General features: G+C 33.5%; 1 protein-coding gene across 1 annotated transcript; it reads right to left on the bottom strand.

Moving 5' to 3' along the window:
* Positions 1-2867: 2867 nt before the first annotated feature.
* Positions 2868-23215, bottom strand: LOC136037747 (presequence protease, mitochondrial-like). The gene is made up of 2 exons (XM_065720536.1): positions 23042-23215; positions 2868-5916 (listed from the first exon to the last, which is right to left on the bottom strand). The coding sequence occupies exon 2, from the start codon at positions 5889-5891 to the stop codon at positions 2916-2918; it is 2976 nt and encodes a 991-aa protein (XP_065576608.1). The 5' UTR covers positions 5892-5916; positions 23042-23215; the 3' UTR covers positions 2868-2915.
* Positions 23216-23501: the final 286 nt, after the last annotated feature.

Genomic DNA, 23501 nt, shown 5'->3' with positions numbered 1-23501 from the left:
TCCCAAATCAAGTGAAAATGACAGCGAGAACTAAAAAATGAGTCATATATTACCATAAAGGCAAAGATATACAAAAGAAACTGACCTGTTTCTCTGAATCCTTGGATTAAGCTGGTTTATCTTAATTTTTACAAGATTTTTTGCAGAAACTAAATTTCATCTGGGGGGGGGGGTCTGCCACGGAGTCAAGGAACAAGTGATGAAGCTTTCATTGATGATAGAGGCCTGGGACTAATAATGGAGACCAAATAAACGAATATTCAGGAGTTGAAAGAAATTGTAAATAGTACTAAGTCAAACTCTTCAGGAAGTGACGGTATAAACCGTAAGACCTTCAAGCGTACTATGGTTTACCTCCAACCATGCCTTGTTTACTTGATTAATTTATAAATGAAAACGGGAGATTCCTCTACACAAAAGTGACCCAAAGACTGATTCGACTATCTGGAGACCAATTTCTCTTCTGTCAGTTTTCTCTAATTTGTGCGAAAAAGTTATGCATAAAAGGCTTTCTGCACATTTGACAAAGCATTGTTATTTAAGTGATAGTCAGTTCCGATTCAGGAAAGGCCACCCTACTGTTCAAGCTATGCAGCATTTTCTTGATTTTCTGAATGCATCAATGGAAATTGGTGAAATGATTTTATCGGTTTTTATAAATTTTAAAAAAGCGTTTGACAAGGTTATTTTGAAAATTTTAATTGAAATGTCAAGGTCACTTGGAGTCACAGGTAGTATTTTAAAATGGTTTATATCTTATTTGATAAAGCATCGATACGTGTTTTTTTGATGATGTTATATCTAATAAATTTTCTATAAACTGTGGTGTTCTGCAAGGTTCAGTTTTGGGTCCTTTGTTATATCTTATATATGTAGATACTATGCGGTTTGATGTTTCAGGTGCTTTGATACTTCTTTCGCTAATGACACGGTATTGACAGCTGCTGCAAGAAATGCTGATGATCAATGAAATCGAGAAATGAATGATCAATGAAATGATCAGGCTTTTAATTTTTAAAAAGATTAGCCGTTTATCAGTGAATATCAGTAAATATTTTATCAGTGTCAGATCAGTGTATATTTTAAAAATTCATTTTACGTTGTCTAGTCGGAAAGGAAGTTAATTTAAGCGGAAAAATATTTCTTTGTAATAGGTCATTGAAACAAGTAGCTGTGACCTTGGTTTCCAGCTTGATCAAAACCTGAGTTGGAGAGCACAGAGTGATCAGGTGGCAGCTAAGGTATCTAGAGAGCTTTGTCTGATTCGGCGTCTGAGAAATCAGTTACCGCGTTCTGCCCTTTTAACTCTTGATCATTTTATTATCATGCCTCATATTTTTTATGGTTGTGTAATATGGACTAGTGGATTTCATATAAATTTTAAACGTTTTCAGGTTTTAAAATAAAGCTATTAGACAATTAGGAAATTATGTCCATGTAAAAATCATACAGTTAATTGTTATAATAAACTCATGATTCTAAAAGTTAACCAACTTCATGATTATCAACTTGCTATTTTTGTATTTAATAGTATTTATGGTTTTTCCCCTGAATTTTTTCGTCAAAAGTTTACAAGGAATTCTTCATGCCACAGTTATGAGACTTGAATTTGGCATGTGGACGATTTGGTATATGAGTGTCACAGCTCTCACAGGGCAAGTTTTAGTCCCAGGTTTGCTGGACCAGTAGTATGGAATTCTTTACCAACGAGTACAAGGTTATCAGAAAATGTTAGCCAGTTTAAGAGTAGACTGAGGAACCACCTTATGGTAAGAGATTAAGTAAATAGTTTAAATGGGATGGCTTATTGTCTTATTTTGCAAGTAGGATTTTTTTTTCTCGGTCTCTCTCTCTTCTTCTTCTTTATTTTCATTTCTTTCTTTTCCAACTTTTTTGTCTGATCTCACTTTTTCTTTTTTTTTAATGTAGCCGGTATTGTTGTTCATTGAATCTTTATCAGCCACTACTAACAAGTCTTTGATTTTCTAAAGTGGCTGATGTAGTTCTTCTGTATTGAAGATATGTATAGGAAAAGTGTCTCTCTCAACAGACGTGAAGTCCGATTGTTTGAATTAGGTTAACATTAAACTTACATAATCACATATATATTCAAAAATTCGGAAAAATTAGAAATTCAATTTTTTGTGAAAAAGACTTTATGAACAGTTCTAAAGTCTCTGAAAGTAGCGGGCGCAAAACTTAAAAAGAGAAACGAGGGTGAAAATCAGCAAAAACTAGGATAAAAGTAAAAACATATAACGCCAACCAGCTTGAGAATATATAGCTTTTCTTTGAATGCTTCGTTGTCTTTGGGAATCAAGAGATTGTTATGTTTAAACTCTTACGAAAAAAACGTTGTCAAATTTAACCAAATAATTTTACCTCCTTGCTTCATGGTTCAATGTCACAACACTGGTAAAAGTGATCCCACGAAATCTTCAAAATATTTAAACAGCTGAAGAAAAAATTGCGATTTTCAGGTATGAATGGACCAAACGTTTAATTTATTATTTTGTAATTCCTAGTACTCCAAAATTGGGCTGCACAATAACAGACAAAAAATGTCTATTTTGTCTGCCAAACATCCCTTCAAAGATATATTAAATTATATCGTTACTTTAATTGACTAAAACACTCGAATTAAAACTTCAAAAAATTTTATTTTATTTTTCAAGATTTTACCATTTTATGGTCCCAGAACAGATACACCACACAAACCTGCATTCAAATATTTTTCAAAATTATTCAAAAATTTTGAGGACGAATTTTATTTATTCTTTTAATATTCTTAGTATTCCACAATTTGGCTACACAATGACAGACAAAAACCGTCTATTTTATCTGCCAAACATCCCTTCAAAGGCATATTACATTATATCGTTCTTTTAATTGACTAAAACACTCGAATTAAAACTTCAAAAAATTTTCCATCGGTTATCACTTGTGACTTTATCAGTTTGTGGTCCCAGAACAGATACACCACACAAACCAGTATTCAAATATTTTTCTGCCACACGCAAAACATCATCTCTGCGCGTCTGCTTTAACTCAGTTCTATGCTTCTCATAAAGTTCATCAGATATTCCGTGCACAAAGAATCTTGATCCTCTAGAGCCAGGTGGAACTGGGGCATCCACTTTCTGAAAAACACTTAACTTTGCTTCTAATAACATCTGATCATCAATATTGGCTTTAATTAGCCAATCCAGTGATTTATTGAAAACTTCTAAAGTTTCTAAGCCCTTCGGATCTCTATACGAATAGAATTGAAGAGCGCCATGGCTTCCTACAACTGCACCTGAGCCATAAGCCCCGCCCTTTTCGCGCACCTCAGTATGAAGATATTTAGCACTTAAAAGTCTGCATAAAATTCTTAGTGGAGCAAAATCACTAGATGAAAATGGTACAGTTGGCACAGCTTTGGATACGAAATTTACTGGGACTGGAAGTATGTTGTAAGTCCATTGGGAAGCTGGCTTAAAGGTACTTCTGTCTACTACAAAACGACTAGAATCACTTTTTTCTAGGTTAATAGAAGTCAAAAAATTTTCAAGGCTCTTAACAGCTAAATCTCTGGATGTTGGAATGCAATTTAAAGAGCAACGTGTTTGAGAATCAGATAAAATTATTTTTGCTACTTTTTGGACATTTTCAAGGATTTGTTCAAACTTCCCAGATTCAGTTAGAGTTCTCAACTCCCTGATGAACGTAAGACCTTCAGTACTTTCTCTTATATTCAATACAGGTGTCAAGCAGGAAGAAGCCCCACCCATCGCATATGCGTGTCCCATTCGCACTAAAGAGTTGATATAGTCTCCCACCATTCCTCGAACTAATGTTTCTAGCCGACCTACATCGGACAAAGTCAGATCCAGAAATATTTTAGACCAAAGCTTAAACATGTGCTCAATATTACTGTCTAAACAGTGTGAACCAATCATTATACCATCTTCATATTTCATCACACTTGAAACTTCTTCTGATATATGTTGTCCAACGCCAAAACCACCTGTTCGCAACTGCACTTCCTGATCAAATTGGCGATAGTCTAAACCTTTCACACCCATTTCAGTTGCGAGAGAACAGAACAAAGGCACGTACATTCTAAGGTGATCTGGAACATTTTTGGCTGAAAGTATTGCACGAAAATATGTTATACCATTTGTTGGCTGCAAACAAACTTGAACATTAGTATCTCCTATGCTTATATGATCTAAAGTTGTTTTTTCTAGCATTGGTTTGATATCTTCAATTAGTAATGTTGGTAAAACTGATATATCTTCAATATGTTTTTGCTTCTTGTTAAGTTCCAGAGCTTCCTGAAGCATGATTTCCTTATCGTCTTTTGTAAGGGAATCTATTTTAGATTTTAACAAGCTTTGTTCACTCGACAGCTGCTTCTCTTCATAATCAACCACAGGTGACATGACACTAATTAATTGATGAGTGTTGTCAATAAAATATTGTCTAATTTTTTCTTGGAGGAAATTTGGGTTCTCTTTTATCTGATTTCTAAAACATGAAAGTCTTTCATTGACTTTCAGAAACTCTAAAGGATCACCTTCGTGATTCCAAGGCGGGGTTAAGCCCATAGCAAGGCCAAGTCCAAAATTAGATCTTTGATGCTTGATGCTCAGTTCAATTTTATGCAAAACAGCCTCGATTCGTTCAGTAGGGAACCCGTTTTTGGCAGCATCTTCAAAAGTCGTCCGAATTACTTCAATTACTTTTTCACTATCTTCTGTTTTTACACCTTGTAAACCAATAGTAAACATGGCGTTTCTCGAATGTGCATCATACCCAGTAACGGGTGTATACCCAATTCCGATATTTGGTTCTAATAGTGACTTATAAAACGGGGAATTTGGCCCATCAATTAATAACTGAGATATAATTTGCAATATTGTTGATTCGAGAGGATCACTTGCATCATTTAGAGAGAAGCTAACAGCAACTGTGGTTTGCTTATCTTTTTCAGGAGCCATTGGATCATTTCTGCTTTCAACTTCAATTCTTCTCGAAGTTGTCCATTTAGGTTCTAATGGTACAACAGCTGCTCGGTCAATTTTGTCATATTTTGAAAGATACTCTTCATCCAAGAATTTCAGATGATTCTCAAAAGGTATATTTCCATATGAAATGAATTTAGCATTGCTTGGGTGATAGAACTGTCTGTGAAAGTTTTTCAATTGCTCCCAAGTTAAAGAAGGTATCTTGAGAGGATCCCCTCCATAAACAGTAGCATATGTATGACTTGGCAATAAGGTGTTCATGATTTTCTGAGACAAATTTGACTGAGGATCAGCATATACCCCTTTCATTTCATTAAAAACAACCCCCTTAATTATCCATTTTGAATTGGGATCCTCAAGATTCTCTGGCTCTAATCTCCATCCTTCCTGAAGAAAATCAAGCTTCTCAAGCTTAGGGTTAAAAACTGCATCCAAATAAACAGACATCAAATTCCTAAAATCCTTATCATTTTGAGTTGAGAAAGGATACATAGTAAAATCAGGTCCAGTCATGGCGTTCATGAAAGTGGATAAGGACCTATTTAGCATCTTAAAAAAGGGATCACGAACAGGATACTTTTGACTACCACAAAGAACAGTATGTTCCAAAATATGAGGCACACCCGTTGAATCAGTAGGAATTGTCCTAAACCCAATCGAAAACACGTTATTTGAGTCATCTCTGGCTAAGTGAATATAGTCAGCACCAGTTTTGATATGTGAAAGCACCGTTGATTTTATAAAAAGTTCTGGTATATCCTCCACCCTTTTTACTATGAACCCATGAATCTCTTGGCCAACAAAAGAACCTGCTGGACGTGACTGAAAACGAAGTGCAGCAAAATGACCCTTTCGCAAGAATCCACGGAGAATCCCCATGATAAAACCACAGTCAATAAAGTATCTGCAAAAAAAAAATAATTGTACATTTTGGATATCAACAATACAAAAAAAGTAACAATACGGTTCTGGCCTCTTGCACCCAAGGCAAAATCTCAATTAGCCCATTCAGTTCTGAAGTCATCATTGCTACTCATTCCAAAGCAAGAGACATGTTTAAATTTTACTCATCTGCTAGCAAAAAAAGTTTTGCAAAAAAAAATTTTGCATTTAACGCACTACTATGTTCTTGATCCAAAGCATATGCAAAATTGTGGCTAAATTGTCAAAGCAATAGAGATTATTGAAAATAAATTGCACATTGTTGGTGGATAGAGAACAATACCAAATCTGCCGGCAAAATTATGTTGTTTATTTAACGTTGGTCATTATAATTCAACTCCAGCTTAAACTTTATGCTGAAAAGCTATAGAATTTTTTTTTAATGTAATTAAACCATGAAATGACCTACCCCCCCCCTTGGCTTATGAAGCAGTTAGTGTCCAGTCATTTAGGCGCCATCTAGAGGATACTCCATTTTATTTAAACTATCTAGTGTTTCACAGTACTTCACAGGAGTGTTTCCTTAGTCTAGTCATTATTAAATGCAAATAATCACTTCCATTATTTATATAATTTACGTCATTCATGTCTTTTTCCTTTTTTGTTGCTTTCATTTATTTTGTTCTCCTTGTGCTATTATTATTTCTACTTTTTTCGTATTACATTTGTTTTGTTGTTTTTTTTGCGGCAAGAAGTTGGTTAAATGCTGAATGTCTATAGAAACCGTGGCCAAATCGTCAAAGCAATAAAAGTATATATTGTGGCTAAATCGTTAAAGCAATTATTAAGCAATTATTGAAAATAATTGAAAATAAATTATTGAAATAGATTATTGAAAATAAATTGCACACTGTTGGTGGCTAGAGAACAATACCAAACCTGCCAGCAAAATTTAGTTATTATATTTCGTCTTACTCGTCTTACTGATTCTCAATTATATTATTATTATTATATTATTATTATATATATTATTATTATATTATTTAACGTTTGTCATTATAATTGAAATCACCTGCTTAAACTTTATGCTGAAAAGCTAAAGAAAAAATTGGAATATAATCAAACCATGAAATGACCTACCCTGCCGCCCCCTTGGTTTATAAGACAGTTAGTGTGCACTCATTTACGCGCCATCTAGAGGATTCGCCATTTTATTTAGACCGATGGCAAGAAGTTGGTTAAGTGCGGAATATCTGTAGAAATACATTAAATCAGCTCCATATTGGCCAAAACAAGTCCTATTTGCAAAGGCTTATTTCTAGAAAGCTGGGCAAAAGATGACTGCTATGATTATTGCGAAAATTAGTTCCAATAAAACTTTGGCGCTTCAGTGGCCTGCTTGAAGCAAAGAGTTCTGAGAGGATACTGTTAGTTGGGCACAATATCTAAATTTTCGAACCAAAAACCACAAGAAAATCTGTTGCAGGTACTACTGGGTTGAACCAATCACATTTTCCTGAATCCAAGGGTAGTAAGCTTAGTTTGCCATCACATCAAACAGTTAGTGGTAACGAACTGTAAGTAAGGAGCGACGCGGCTCAATAGCAACCGAAACTTTAGAAACGGAATTTTGATATCAGTAAATATATCAAAGGAATTGACTAATTATACTGATTCCAAATATAAAAAATCATTAAGTTTAACTTTACCCATCAAAAGCTACGAGGCTGAGAAAATTCGTCTGACTTTCCAAAAAGAGGAGAAACAACCCCCAAAAAGTAAATGAAAATCACATCATCATATTCAGAATCTTGACAACCCTATTGTAGAAGTTTCAAGCTCCCATATGCAAAAATGTGGAATTCTGTATTTTTAGCCAGAAGAAAGATCATGATTTATTTGTTTTCTTTTCTCCAGGGATGATCGTATCCAGCCAATAGTCCTAGAATATCACGAAAGGAAATTAGAAGTTTTAGTACCCTCTTAAATTACCAAAAAGATTGGTAGAAAACTATCCCCCTCCCATCCCCATCTTTTCTCAAAGCCGTCCGGTCAAAATTTTGGGACAACAATTTTGTTCAGCATAGTTGAAAGGCCCAGTAGCTATACCTTTGGAGATAACATGACCCCCACAGCCCAAGCAAAAGATCTGTAAGTCGTGAAATTTGCCCATTGTTTACGTCAACTGTTTGTTATTGGGAAGCATACAGACATTTTTTGGGGGGAGGGGAATGAACTTTCCATGGGGATAGTTTTCCATCGGGAGGAAAGTTTCTGGAGGTGAGCTTTCCAAGGAAAATTTAACTCTGGGGGAATGGGCCAGAATTCCTTTACAAAATCGTTTTTTATTGTCTTATTTTCTCTTTCCTGACTCAAATTTACATGTGGACATGTTCACATGTCCACATCACAAAGGGAATTGTCCAGGGGATGGGGTATTTTTGGGAAGAATTTTCCACGGAGGGGAGGGATTTCCGGCATGATTTTAAAAACAATCAGAAACTAAAGTCTTTTTCCAATGAAAGTGTGACACGAATTTTTTTTTTTAGAAGAAATCGTCCGATTTTTCTTGTAAAATTTTCTGCTAGAATGGAATTGTCTGGGGGGGGGGGAATTTTCCTGGTGGTAGGGGGGTATTTACTTGGGAAAAACTTTCTTTTGGAGGGATTTACAGCAAGGGAAATGAATTTTTCATGAAGAGGGAGCCAGATATCCTGGCATTATTTAAAAATGATCAAAAATTAAATTAAAAAAACAAGTTTTTTTTAACTGAAAGTAAGGAGCAACATCAAAACTTAAAACGAACAGAAATTATTACGTGTATAAGAGTGGTTGCCCCATCCTCAATACCTCGCTCTTTATGCTAAAGGTATTTTTTAAGAACTTTTAAAAAAGCTTATTATTCTAATTATACAGTCCTTGTGTTTCAGGGGTCGTTCTTAAAGAATTGGGACAAAAAGTCAAATTTTTGCGTAAAGAGCAGGTATTAAGGATGGGTCAGTCGCTTCATATGCGTAATAATTTCCGCTTATTTTAAGTGTTGATGTTGCTCTTTACTTTCAGTTGAAAAAACTTTTTAAATTTAAATTTAAGTTTTAGTTTTTAATTTAAGTTTTTTAAATTTAATTTTCAGCCGAGGGTTCTGGTAACGGATATTGTGTACAGAATTCACTAGGAGAAAACTATGGTATTCAAAAGTTCAAAAGATGGTATTCAAAAGATGCTCTGATTCATCTACGATTCTGTGAAGAAAAGAAACAACAACAATAGTTTAAACGACACTGTTAACAACAGCAACAAAAACCAACAACAGGTTTGTATGGGGAACAAAAGTTGGCATAAAAGAGATTCATGGGAGCACAGGAAAAGACATAATTAAATACACATTAACAATTCAATTTCAATGCTATTATAGATTTGCGCGGGCTGTTCTTTTTCATAACAGGAATGGATTGATCCTGTAGTCAGAAAAGTTATAGCTGGAACATGAACTTTTGGCTCTTAATTAGCTCTGCTGAGATCCTATAGCCCCTTTTGGTTGATACCCTGATGACAAGAATTTAAATAACCTTCACCCCCCCCCCAAGAACCCAAAAAAGGTAAGATTTGTCCCCCCAGCCAAAAAAAGGAAACATAGGACATTAGATGTCATTAAGCTTGGTTGATTTTGAACTCCCTTCTGGTAGATACCCTGACGATAAAATTATATAAAATAAATAAATAAATATATTCGCAAATTTGTTGAATCCCTGACGATTATACCCAAAATTATACCCTGACGATAAAATTTAGGAACCCTTCCTCAGCAGAGCTCGAATCCACAACACGTAAAACAGCTAAGTCTCTCGTCTGTAGTGAATAATTCAATAGGGAGTAGTGAATGTAGTGAATAATAATTCAATTCATAATTATATTATGATATTATATTATTAATTATAATATTCATATTCATATTCGATATTCATAATTATATTATTATATTATGATATCATAATTATAATCATAATAATTCAATTCAATAATTCAATGAATTCAATTCATAATAAGTTCAATTCATAATAAATTCAATAAGAATTCACTGTAGTGAATAATAATTCAATTCATAATTCATGATAAATTCAATAATAATTCATCCTTCAATTCAATAATTCAATAAGTTCGATTCAATATATTAAATTCATATTAATTCAATAATAATTCACTGTAGTAAATAATAATTCAATAGGGAATGTTCTATGGTATAAAGATAAAGTATTCTTGTTTCGTATGTGTATGTTTTGTGTTTTCAGTAATGTAATAGTTGACTGACCGTATCAAACAGTTCGTGGTAACGAACTGTAGTAAGGAGCGACCCGGCTCAATAGAAACCAAAACTCTAAAAAATGGAATTTTGACACCAATAGCTACATCAAAAGAATCGCATTTTAATGCTGATTTTAAATATATAAGTTTCATCAAGTTTAGTCTTACGCACCAAAAGTTACGAGCCTGAGAAAATTTGTGTTATTTTAGAAAATAGGGGGAAACACCCCCTAAAAGTCATAGAATCTTAACGAAAATTACACCATCAGATTCAGCGTATCAGAGAACCCTACTGTAGCAGTTTCAAGCTCCTATCTACAAAAATGTGGAATTTTGTATTTTTTGCCAGAAGGCAGATCACGGATGCGTGTTTATTTGTTTGTTTTTTTCTTTTTTCCCAGGGGTGATCGTATCGACCCAGTTGTCCTAGAATGTTGCGAGAGGGCTCATTCTAACGGAAATGAAAAGTTCTAGTGCCCTTTTTGAGTGACCAAAAAATTGGAGGGCACCTAGGCCCCCTCCCACGCTAATTATTTTCCCAAAGTCAACGGATCAAAATTCTGAGATAGCCATTTGATTCAGCGTAGTCGAAAAACCTTATAACTATGTCTTTGGGGACGACTTACTCCTCCACAGTCCCCGTGGGAGGGGCTACAAGTTACAAACTTTGACCAGTGCTTACATATAGTAATGGTTATTGGGAAGTGTACGGGTGTTTTCAGGAGGATTTTTTGGTTGGGGGGAGGGGTTGAAAAGAGGGGGATATACTGGGGGAACTTTCCATCGAGGAATTTGTCACGGGGGAAGAAAATTTCCATGAAGGGAGCGCAGGATTTACTAGCATTATTTAAAAAGAAAACAATGAAAAAATAAATATGAAAAAGTTTTTTTCAGCTGGAAGTAAGGAGCAGCATTAAAACTTAAAACGAACAGAAATTATTACCCATATGAGGGGCTCACCTCCTCCTAATACCTCGCTCTTTACGCTAAAGTATTTTTAGTAATGTCAACTATTTATTCTACGGCTTTTGTGATTCAGGGGTCATTCTTTTATGAATTGGGCCAAAATTTAAGATTTAGTGTAAAGAGAGAGGTACTGACGAGGGGGCAAACCCTCTCATATGTGTAATAAAAACATGAGAATAAAAAATTCTTTACGTAAGCTAGTTTATAAGTTACGTATATCTTTTACTAATAAAAAGATTCGTAAAAAATTAAAAGTTCTAGTTGCCTTTTTTATTAACCAAAAAATTGGAGGGCAACTAGGCTTCCTCCCCCGCTCTTTTTTCTCAAAATCATTCGATCAAAATTATGAGAAAGCCATTTAGCCCAAAAAAAAAATATACGAATTTAGTTTTAATTATTTCTCTGCGGAGAGCCAAAATCAAAACATGCATTGATTCAAAAACGTTCAGAAATTAAATAAAAAAAAACAAGTTTTTTCAACTGAAAGTAAGGAGCGACATTAAAACTTAAAACGAACAGAAATTACTTCGTATATGAAAGGGGCTGCTTCCTCATCAACGCCCCGCTCTTTACGCTAAAGTTTTTTACTGTTTTAAAAAGAAGAGTTGAGAGAAAGAGTCAAACTTTAGCGTAAAGAGCAGGGCGCTGATGAGGAAGCAGCCCCTTTCATATACGAAGTAATTTCTGTTCGTTTTAAGTTTTAATGTCGCTCCTTACTTTCAGTTGAAAAAACTTGTTTTTTTATTTAATTTCAAAAACGAAGCTATTCGGAAAACGTGGTTCTTTCCCACTTTTTAGCGTTATAATGAAAGAAAGACTGATATGGCTAGGACATGTTTCATTGATGAAGGATGACAGACTGCCAAAGATTTTCTTTTTCGCCGTCTATCTGGGGCCAAACGAGCCCCCAAATTGCTTGGGAAGAGGTAAAAAAAAAAGAATATAAATAGTTAGCCAAAAACTAGATTGTTATGGAGAAAACCCAAAAAGATTAAAAATATTCCTATTTTAACCAATGAAAAAACTATGCTGATTAAAAACGAACAGAAATTAGTGATAAGAAGTTTTTAGAGTACAAGGATTTTTGTTTTTAACAAACATTTTTTTGTTAAACCAAAGACTAGGAGAAATAAATTAAAATGGTTTTCCCAGCGTAATCTTAGATTCTGCAGAAAAGAAACAAAAACAATAGTTTCAACAACATTGTTAACAACAAGAACAGATTTGTATGGAGACCAAAAGTTAGCATAAAAAAGATTAATCAGAGCACAGTACAAGACATCATTGAATACACATGAATAATTCAATTTCAATGCTATTATAAATTTGCGTGGGTTTGCTACAAAATGTTGCTCCAATATTGGGCGTGGGCACAAATGCAGGATTTGTCTTACGGTTCAAACTACCTTCGAATATGTTCCCTTTTTTGTATTTCGGCCAAATACTTGCCTCTTTCAAAGCACCACTTCCCAAAACAACCAAATCAGGCAAGGGGGATGACTAAAAGGGGTCAATTTATTTACTAAAAGGTTTATAACAAATGTTCAGGTAGAATGATTTTACAACAAATAAATAGCTATTTTTTTCAGGCAGTTGCCTATGGAGAGATATAGCGCTTCTTATTTAGTTCAGGCTAGTCTTTCCCAGTTTTCTGAACTGTATCAAATGATGCATAAACTTAGTCATTTTATTTTGTCTTACAAAAAGTTCAAATTTTAGTTTGTAGAAAATAGATCAATATAAGATACACGTGTAAAACTTCGAGGGAATAGACGACCAATTCTTCAATCTTATTTTCTTTCAAGGGATCAAAAGATTTATTCGCTGGACCGTCGATAGTCTTCCTTTTCTATTATGATATTTCGATATTCTGTTTTATATTACAATATACCGATATACGATATTAGCGATCGGTTACGATACAATAATTTTCTACAAGTATGTTACTGCGCAGAAATTCATTAATAGACATTTAGATCCGGGTCTTTGACACGCAACAAAGAATGCGGAATTCTGCCAACCTAAATTGCAATCAAATGCTCTTTGTACTAACAAATATATATTTATTAATATTGACCGTTTACCGATATACCGTCAATAGTCTTGCTTTTCTATTACAATATTCCTTGGTATTTAGTAACAAAGGAAAATAAATGCTTGCAATCTTTCCAAGCCTAGGAGGAACGATTTTAAGAAAAAATTAGCGATATAGACAGAGATTCAGCGCGGAAGTCCGTCTCCTCGCTTCTCCAGCAGTCCATATCCTAGTAGAAAAGTGCAGAAGAACTTGCAAAGACCCAATTGATGTTGTTCATATCAAGACAGAGATTAACCAAAATGAATCAGTGACTCCAGATTAAGAAGAAGACAGCTTATTTCCTAAGTTTCTCAAAATGACTGGGCTGCGGATAAACTCTTCACGTCAAAATACTAACAATATAAATACTGCCCGCGTAAAAGCAAATATTCTCAGGGTATATGAGGAGAGAGTTCTGGTGTTTTTGTGTGAGAGATGCAGATCAGAAGAAAATCTTTTCCGCTAGAATTTTGCACTAACTGCTTCTATACTTATTCAGAGATAAGTGAAATTACATGCATGCATCTCGCAGTGCTTGCAAAAAACTGAAACATCTGTTAAATTTTAATAATTTAAAATATTAGATAATAATTTAATATTAATTTTAATAATAAATAATAAATTTTAATAATAAATTAATTTTAATTTATTTAATAATATATATATATATAAATATTATATTTTAATAATAAAATATATATTATATTATTTTAATAATAAATATTATTAAAATATTTAATAATATTTTAATAATAAATTAAAATAATATTTTAATAATAATAAAATATTAAATTTATTTAATAATTATTTAATAATAGGTCATTTTAATAATAAAAGCAGCCGTTTCTGTTTTTGGGTAAAAACACGGAAAAAAAGAAACGGGGTTCCGACTTTGGGGAAAAAGGGGCACTGGAGCAGACTAGTTGCCCTTCAATCGTTTTGTTCACGTAAAAAGGGAGCTAGGACTTTTAGTTTTGGTCATAATGAGCCCTCTCCCTCTTCTAGGACCATTGGTTCTATATGATCACCCATGGAAACAAGAGCTAAGAGCTCATATGGCACTTGTGACGAGGTCGGAATAGCCAAGAGCCAAGAGCTCATATGGCATGAGCTCTAGAAAAATTCTAAGAATCAATAGATTGATTTAAAAGGAAAATCAGAGGCTTAATGCCGATCGGGATTTAAAGTAAGAGCTCTCAGACTAGAGGTCCTTCTAAATATCAAAATTCATTAAGATCTGATCACACACTCGTAAGTTAAAAGTACCTCATTTTTTGAATCGGGGAAAACGACTTAAACAGGTCAATTGTGGGGGTCCCTGATACACCTACTACCAATTTTCATCGTCCTAGCGTGTTCAGAAGCACCAAACTCGCCAAAACACTGGACCCTCCTTATTCCCCCAAAGAGAGTGGATCCAGTCCAGTTATGTCAATCACGTATCTACGACATTTCCTTATTTTACCCACCAAGTTTCATCCCGATCTCTCCATTCTAAGCGTTTTCCAAGATTTCCGGTTTCCCCCTCAACTCCCCCCAATGTCACCAGATCTGGTTGAAGTTTGAAGTAAGAGCTCTGATACATGAGTTCCTTCTAAGTATCAAATTTCATTTAGATCCGGTCACCCGTTCTTAAGTTAAAAATACCTCAATTTTTCTAAATTTTCCGAATTAACATCCTCCCCCTAACTCCCCCAAAGAGAGCGGATTCCGTCCGGTTATGTAAATCAAGTATCTAGAACTTGTGCTTATTCTTCCACAAAGTTTCATCCCGATCTCTCCACTCTAAGCGTTTCCCAAGATTTCCTGTTTCCCCTCCAACTCCCCCAAATATCACCAAATACAGTCGAGATTTAAAACAAGAGCTCTGAGACACGAGGTCCTTCTAAATATCAAATTTCATTAAGATTCGATCACCCATTCGTAAGTTAAAAATACCTCATTTTTTTCAATTTTTCCTCTCCTTCCAGCCTCCTAGATGGTCGAATCGGGGAAACGAAAGTTATCAAATCAATTTGTGCAGGTCCCTGACACACCTACCAATTTTCATCTTCCTAGCACATCCAGAAGCACCAAACTCACCAAAGCACTGGAAATCCCCCCCAACTCTCCCAAAGAGAACGGATCCGTCCCGATTATGTCAATTCCGTATCTAGAACTTGTGTTTATTCTTCCCGTCAAGTTTCATCCTGATCTCTCCACTATAAGCGTTTTCCAAGAATTCCAGTTTCCAAGATTTCTATTTCCCCCTTCCAGCCCCCTATGTACCCGAATCCGATTCGAATTGAAAATGGAGCATCTGAGACATAAGATCTTTCTATATATCAAGTTTCATTAAGATCCGATCATCCATTCGTAAGATAAAGATACCTCAATTTTCACGTTTCCCAAGATTTCCGGTTTCCCCCTCTAGCTCCCCCCAATGTCACTGGATCTGCTCGGGATTTAAAATAAGAGCTCTGAAGCACAATATCCATCTAAATATCAATTTTCATTAAGATCTGATTACCCATTCGTAAATTAAAAATACCTCATTTTTTCCAATTTTTCCGATTTACCCCCCCCCCCCAAACTCCCCCAAATAGAGTGGATCCGGTCCGGTTATGTCAATCACGTATTTAGGACTTGTGATTATTTTTTCCACAAAGTTTCATTCTGATCCCTCCACCCTAAGCGTTTTTCCAAGATTTTAGGTTTCCCCCTACAACTCCCCCCAATGTTCAGATCCGACCGGGATTTAAAATAAGAGCTCTGAGGCACGATATCCTTCTAGGTACTCCTCCCCAGATGATCGAATCGGGGAAACGACTATTTCTAATTTATTCTGGTCTGGTCCCTGATACACCTTCCTAATTTCATTGTCCTAGCTTATCTGGAAGTGCCTAAACTAGCAAAACCAGAACAGAAGGACAGACCAACAGACCGACAGAATTTGCGATTGCTATATGTCACTTTGTAAATATCAAGTGCCATAAAAACAATAAATAAACACGCATCTTTAATCTTTGTTCTGGCAATAAATATAAAAATTTCTGGAGATGGAAACTTGAAACCTCTACAGAGAGGTTCTCTGATACATTGAATCTGACATATTGTATTATTGCCCTTTTTTGCAGATTTGGGTAGAGATAATGTTAGAACTTCTGCAACATTTCTGTTTGGTATTTTCTAGGTATAAAGAAAACTTGAACAGTTAATCGAAAATGCAAAACAACTGCTTTTATGGCATAATCATAAAACATAAAATGGAAATGTGGCTTTATGCAAAACTTTCACATAGTTAAAAAACAAAATCTCATAAATGACCCGTTTTCTGTAATACAGTTTACACAATAGGTTTTGACTCTTTTATAAGAACATCTTGTTTTTTGCAAAGAATACGTTTAATTCTTTTATGAATCTAATAAAATGATAGTTTTACACAAAGATGAATGAATGAGTTATTCATTTGGCCTATTTAATTGTATCCTTTAGCCAGTTTTAAACGTATAGCTGTTTAAAACTTTTTGTTGTTGCATTTGTCCTGTTTTGTTTTTTTTACCTTGAAATACAAATTTGGTCCTTTGTTGTCTCATAAGATATTTATTTCAAAAAATGTCTATCACAAGCCCCAAAGGACCAAATTCGCATTTTGGAGTCATAAAAGCAAAAAATACAAAAAAAACCATCGAAAATAAACAACAACTAAAAACCAGGCAGAACAATGCAAAAAACAACAATATTAGAATGGCAAAACCATTTATTAGTCAAAAATAATAAGTGGCAAAATGTCAGAAAGTTAAGAGGTAAAAACTATAAAAAAACTAAAAAATAGTGAAATAAAATTATCACTAAAAAGGTTTCAAAGAAGAATAAAAGAAAAATAAAATTTGGGTGTCACCAGTATCAAAGAAAAAAATAGCATAATGATGATATCTACTTTGACGCAACTAAAAATCACATGATGGCATCCCAAATATGAAATAGTATATATTGCTTAAAATTTCTATTAATTCTAATACACTATTACACATTTGAAAAATATTATATATTGTATATCTAATTATATAATAAAAACCATACTTTGTGCACCTTGTATATAAAAATTTCCATTTCTTACAGAAGCACTTGTTAGAAAAAAAAATGCAAAAAAGTCTCTAAACTGTGTATTATATTGTATATAAATTGTGTACTACTATAGTATTGTAGGAAAATAATTATATTTATCATACAATTATTTGATGATTAAAACGGTGGTTTATTTCCCCCAATTAGTTCACTAATGTTTGCAATTTTTTCATGGTATCCTATACATAAAATCAATGTTACCTCCCTCTCTCCAAATCTTGATCTGTTCTATTAACCTTCTTTTCTCTGTCTTCTAAGCATAGATCATTACAAAACTGAGATGGTTCCTTCAGTTAAGGGGGGACAGAAGAGAAAACCATTCAGCTATCTCTTTCATGTTAAATATTTTTAGTTTGTGCAACAACAACAGACATATAAGGGTATTGATTGGTTTCAGGTGATGCTACAAAAAACAGTAAGAGATATTTTAGCCTTGCTTGCTATGAGAGGAAATGAACTCTCTCAAAACGGACTACAAGCTTGGGTAGTCCATTTCTCCCCCCCCCCCAAAAAAAAACGATTGAATTTTCCAGCACATTAGATATTTTGATTCCATTGAATATTAATTTTCTTTCTATCTTTATTTTTTTTCTCTATTTTTTTATATTTTTATGTATTATTATATTACTTATCTAAAGGTGTATTTGTTTATTTGTTGTGGCTCATGGCAGAACAGTATAATGTTTGATCAGAGAAGTAATTGGCAAAATTACTGTATCAGAGATTATGTTTTAATTTCTTGAAGAGAAGGGGTTGAGAGGCTGTTTTTTAACGTGGTAAGAAAACATGATTATGAATAGTGAAGTAATTGAATTCTTGTCATCAAGGTTACACAAATTAGAAAAAAAGTCAGTTTTATTTGATACACTTTTTCAAGCTTCTTTAGCTCAGGATATTAGCTTCAATTCTTTATGATGCCCAGACTAAAGGTTATGAATTACATATTTGCACTTTGGATTTGTCTAAACTTTCAACTGTATTTGCCATGCACAAGTATGACACTTGTTATTAGAGTTTGGAGTGAAGCTTTCTGTCATACATGCACTTGAATTTTGGTTTAGCAATTCATTTCTTTGTTTGAGATCTGGTAAAGGATTGTATGGTAATACACAAGTTCAATCTGGAGTACAACAGGGTGGAGTACTATCACCTTATCTATTTAATGCTTGGTATCAAAACGTGTTATCAGGAATAAGGCCTTCAGAATTTTATAATTTATCTGATGCATATATCTATATATTATATACATAAATAAATTGCATAGTTTTTAGTCCCAAATCAACAGCCCACAATTTGTCCCGTGGATCCTTGGTAATTTGCAATGTTGTAAGTTTATGGTGGTTAGGGATTAGTGATTGTTCTACACTCCCTTTTTGTGAATACAGGTTCAGAAAGATGTTAAAGAAAAGTTGAAGGTTAGAAATGTATATTCCAAAATTGTACCTAACTGTGGAAAATATTCATGTCGGACATTAGCCAAAATGTATAACATATATTAGGACCATTCTGTCTTGTTTTTAAGTGGTATGTATTTGTTCTTGAATAAGAATGATTTGCACCAGCTCTGTATTACTTATTTTATGTATTGCAATTTTTTGCTGTATTTCCCCACTTCATATCATAATACACATATTATTGAAAAGTATGGTGCTACTGACATAACAAGACATGCCTTTGTATCCCTAGAGACAAGCCATAATGTCCCTAAGAGACAAATCTGCATGTTTTTGTTCATTCAGGTTTTTTGCAATGTGTTAATATTTGTGATTTGGTAAAATTTATAATATTTAGTTTACCTATTGTTGCTAAAAAGAGGGATATATTAACAGGATAAGCTTGTTTTGGTTTTACTTGGTTGTTTTACATTTGCTGTTTTTTTTTTTTTTTTTTTTCATAGGCATGTATTTTGGGGGTGATACCTGACACAGGGATGCCATGGATATTCTGTGGTAGCCACAACACTGTGCTGGGTAGAGAATTTAGAGTGGCGAAACCCTATATAGGCCAGTGTATTCTCCTGATGAGCCCTTATGTTGGGTGTTGCCTCTGAATTATTTGTCTATATTATTTTTCTATTGTTTGGTAAATGACGACTTATACTTTTTGACAACATGACTGCCTGTCCATGGATTATTCTTTATGGTTGATTGTGTATGGCTATGCTGTTTGACCTATGTGATTGTATGGATGAGTAGGGTTAAGGCCTCATTCAAGTGCTGGTCTATATTAATCACTAATTTAGGAAAACAGTCGTCCTTTTCTCCTTCTGTCTTTTTTTTTTTTTTTTTTTTTTTGTGTTTGTGCTGTTGCATTGGTGATTTCTCTTTTCATGATATGTGTCTGTGTATTTGATTTTTCTTCATTTTTAGTTTAAATTACTCTACCTGTTTGTTTCAAAGTGGGTTATAAATAAATCATTAATATTATTATTTATGATATTTCATATTCTTTTAATATTCATCAAGTAAGTATATATTTTTTTATGAAACAACTTGTACAAAATCTTGCTTTCAAAAGATATTGTTCTGGGAATCTTGGGGATGGTGGAACAGACAGTGTGCAATAAAGAAATTTTTATTTTATTTGGGTACTGATGTTTAGGCCTTTGTGAAACTTTCTTTGATGTAAATTCTGCATAATATGATATTGATGTAAAAGGATACCAATTTTTTTACATGAATAGAACCCAGCAACTAAAATGGCGGTTTAGCTGTTTTAATCAAAAATTATATCCAGTATGTATGAAAGATTACTTTTTACTATTTAATACTGAAATGAAATTTGAATGTTGTATAGTGAAGTATTATTTTCATAATAATGAAAAAAAAAAGTAGTGATACACCATCACCCTTCTTCTAATAAGATAAATTTTATAAGTAGATAGGAAAATATGTTAGTTTACCTTTCTGATTTTTGGGTTCCATTCATGATCCTTGGTGACTTTAACACATATGTAATGAGATACAGATCTAATTATACATTGTATTATTTATTCATTAGCACAGATCTAATTATACATACCTATTTTTAGAGTGCTATCATTTCTGTAATTTATACATTCACTGTCAATATTCTTTTCTTAAACATGTAAGACTATATCTGTGATTATGGATGAATCAGCAAAAAAGAGAATCTTTTCCACTAAAAGTATGCACAATTATAATCAGCCCTTGGTGATTCATATTGAAACTTAGTACTAGAAACAAGATATCCAAACAGATCACTGGACTTTTTTTAAAGGTCTTTTAGCTGGAATACGACCTGCTGGGAGGATGTGGTTTTTTCTATATGATCAACCTCAAAGAATCAACTATAATAGTCAACTGTATTCAGAAAGTGGCTTCCTTCTACTCAGAACAGGTCTACTCCAACATGTTCCCATGAGTGGTTAGGTATGTCAAGCAGTTTGAGAGATTCTTTCTGGTTGTTCCCTTTTTTCTACAGAGGACACAGCTGTATAAATACCTCAGTAGAGTAACTTGGATACCATACCAGAATTAAGCCAAATGCAATCCCCAAACATGTTTTCTACCCTATCCAACAGACCATTCAACACTGCCCCTCTTTAAACATCAGGGTTAAGCCCAGAAGCACAGAATGGTAAATTTATGACAGTTCATATTATTGACTTACCAATAAAGTGAATATACCACTTGATGCCTTTTTTTATGCTCTTTATTAATATAACAATAACTTATATTGCAAATTCAAGTTTAAGCACTTTTTAACCTAACCTAACCTTAGTACAAATAATTTTAGCACTGAGAAAATGTAGCATTATTTTCACAAAAATGACCAAGAAAAGATGGTGCTGGGAAAACATAGTATTATTTTGTTGGAAAAACACTGATAATTCATACTTTCAATGAAAATTGGTCTTTTTTAAGAGCTCAAAAAGAGCTTAAATTTGAACTTGCAATTGAAGCAATTATTATATTTGTAAAGAGCATAAAAAAGGCATTGAGTGGTATGTTCATTTTATTAGTAAGTCAATAATATGAACTGTCATATTTATACTCACAGAATGCCCTTCACAGTGGAGTATTACCAACTATAGTGCATGTTTGGGTGTGAAAAATGTGGAGTCATTTTTGACTTTTTAGTTTAATTAATGGTACAGAAAGAAGAGATACTGGTTAAAATCAAAGATAATACAAAAGTTATATTTTTGGTCTTTGTCTTTTTTCTTTATTGTTTAGGAGAATGGAGAAGTAATGTATCCTATATGTGCTTGTGATGATATGAATGTTGCTTCTACTTTGCTTATAAAATGTGCTTATAGTTTTACCAAATAACAAGCAAAATACCAACTCTATATATTAAAATTATAACTAAAACATACTTATATAGTAGCCTAGTTTATCTTACTGTGCCTAAGCTAATTGTCTCCAAATGCAGACAGACAAATTGGTTTTACATAAAACTTACAACACAACTGCCTGTCCATGGATTATTCTTTATGGTTGATTGTGTATGGCTATGCTGTTTGACCTATGTAATTGTATGGATGAGTAGGGTTAAGGCCTGATTCAAGTACTGATCTATATAAAGTACTGATCCAAGTACTAGGACATCATATTAAAGGTATTTGAAAAAAAAACAGCCTCAATGAATTATTAAAGTACCAAGGACATCAAAATAAAATTATTTTAATAATATATTAATTATATTATAATAATTATATATATATATTATAATATATTATAATTATATAATAATTTATATATTATTATATATTATAATTATATAATAATTTATTAATTATAAACAGATTGGATCAAACTTTTTCAGTAGAGTTGCTATAATACATAAGTACCAAATCTTTTATCCAAAGAATCATATTTCTATGATGTATAACTGAGAAATTTCAAGATTTTGTACACTTATGGATCCAAAACAGAAGAGAAAGGAGCATAAGTTACACCTGTTGTCCCTGATAAATAACAAAGTGGCTTAGTATCCAGGTCTCTAGGATACCACTTCACAGCTTTTAAAGCAGAAACTAAATCTGTAACAGCTATTGATTGATCTAGAAAACCGAAATGAAGGACAAACAAGTAAAAAAAAAATGCTATTTGTAGTGACTTGAAAGCTGTATTAAAAGATTCTTTTGTAGATACAAAATTCATTTACATTTGAAATGGAATTTTCAACATCACTCCCCTGTTTTTCTAATGTGACAAGTCTATGGAATTTATTATTCATGCTACCAATCCATATTTTTATTCATATTGCCATTTTTATTCATAGCCTAGTAAAGTTATGATTTTACATAGGTTATGGTTAGTAGAAGTGCTTATAGTTTTTAGCCTAATAAAAAAGGCCTATGGAGTGTAATATATATGGCTTTTTTGCTCAGAATTGGAAGTTTGTATTTTTGTTGTTAGTTTGTGGGCTATTAACATGGTCAATGTACTGTTACACTGATGTTTGTAATGAGGTATTATTGCTATTTGTAATGGGACAAGCATAGGGCTTACAAACAAATAAAAGTAATCTAACAAGTACAAGATGATGCACAAATTCTGCTTTGCTGTTTTTGAATTTAAGGTCTCTGGTATTTAAACAAGTTTTTAACCTAAGAATAGCATGACCTACTTAGGCCACTAAAGCTGTAACCACCACTATTACGAAAAGGTCTTCATTGCAATAGGCTACTAGAAATACACAAAAATTAAAGCCTAAAATATAAAACCTTTAGATTAATCAACAGCCGATTTTCATGTAATAGTTTTTGAATTTGTTGCTGAGATTTTCGGCATGCGTTGAAAATACTGTTATCCGTTATCCGTTATCAATACTTGAAAACGCTGTGATTTGTCATGCTGTGATTTCAGCTGAAGTACTACGTACCTCAGCTCTCTTACAACTTCTAATAAGACTTTTCACATCTACTGCTGGCATGAAACGGTAAAGCGATTCTACGTCTTTTATTTTTGCTGTTGGCAACTCAACTACTGTACTAGAAGGTACAGGAGGCAGCAACATTTCTACAACACTCACTGCTGACACATTGGGCAATGGCTTCCTTGGGCTAGCCTCTGGTGCAATTAGTGCTACAGAAGGAGTAGTATCCGCAAACGAAGTTTTGTAGAACACCCTTTTGCATAGTCCTTGCTTAAACTGCAGTAACTTCACCTTTGAAAATGGAATTA

This window comes from Artemia franciscana, chromosome 17 (assembly GCF_032884065.1).
Source record: "Artemia franciscana chromosome 17, ASM3288406v1, whole genome shotgun sequence".
Lineage (NCBI taxonomy): Eukaryota > Metazoa > Arthropoda > Branchiopoda > Anostraca > Artemiidae > Artemia > Artemia franciscana.
Note: the sequence above shows the minus strand (reverse complement) of the source record. Positions and strands in the feature narration are given on the sequence as shown.

What these genes read in the sequence shown, in the direction of transcription:
- LOC136037747 (XM_065720536.1), bottom strand. Translation starts at nt 5,891, where the DNA reads ATGGGGATTCTCCGTGGATTCTTGCGAAAGGGTCATTTTGCTGCACTT.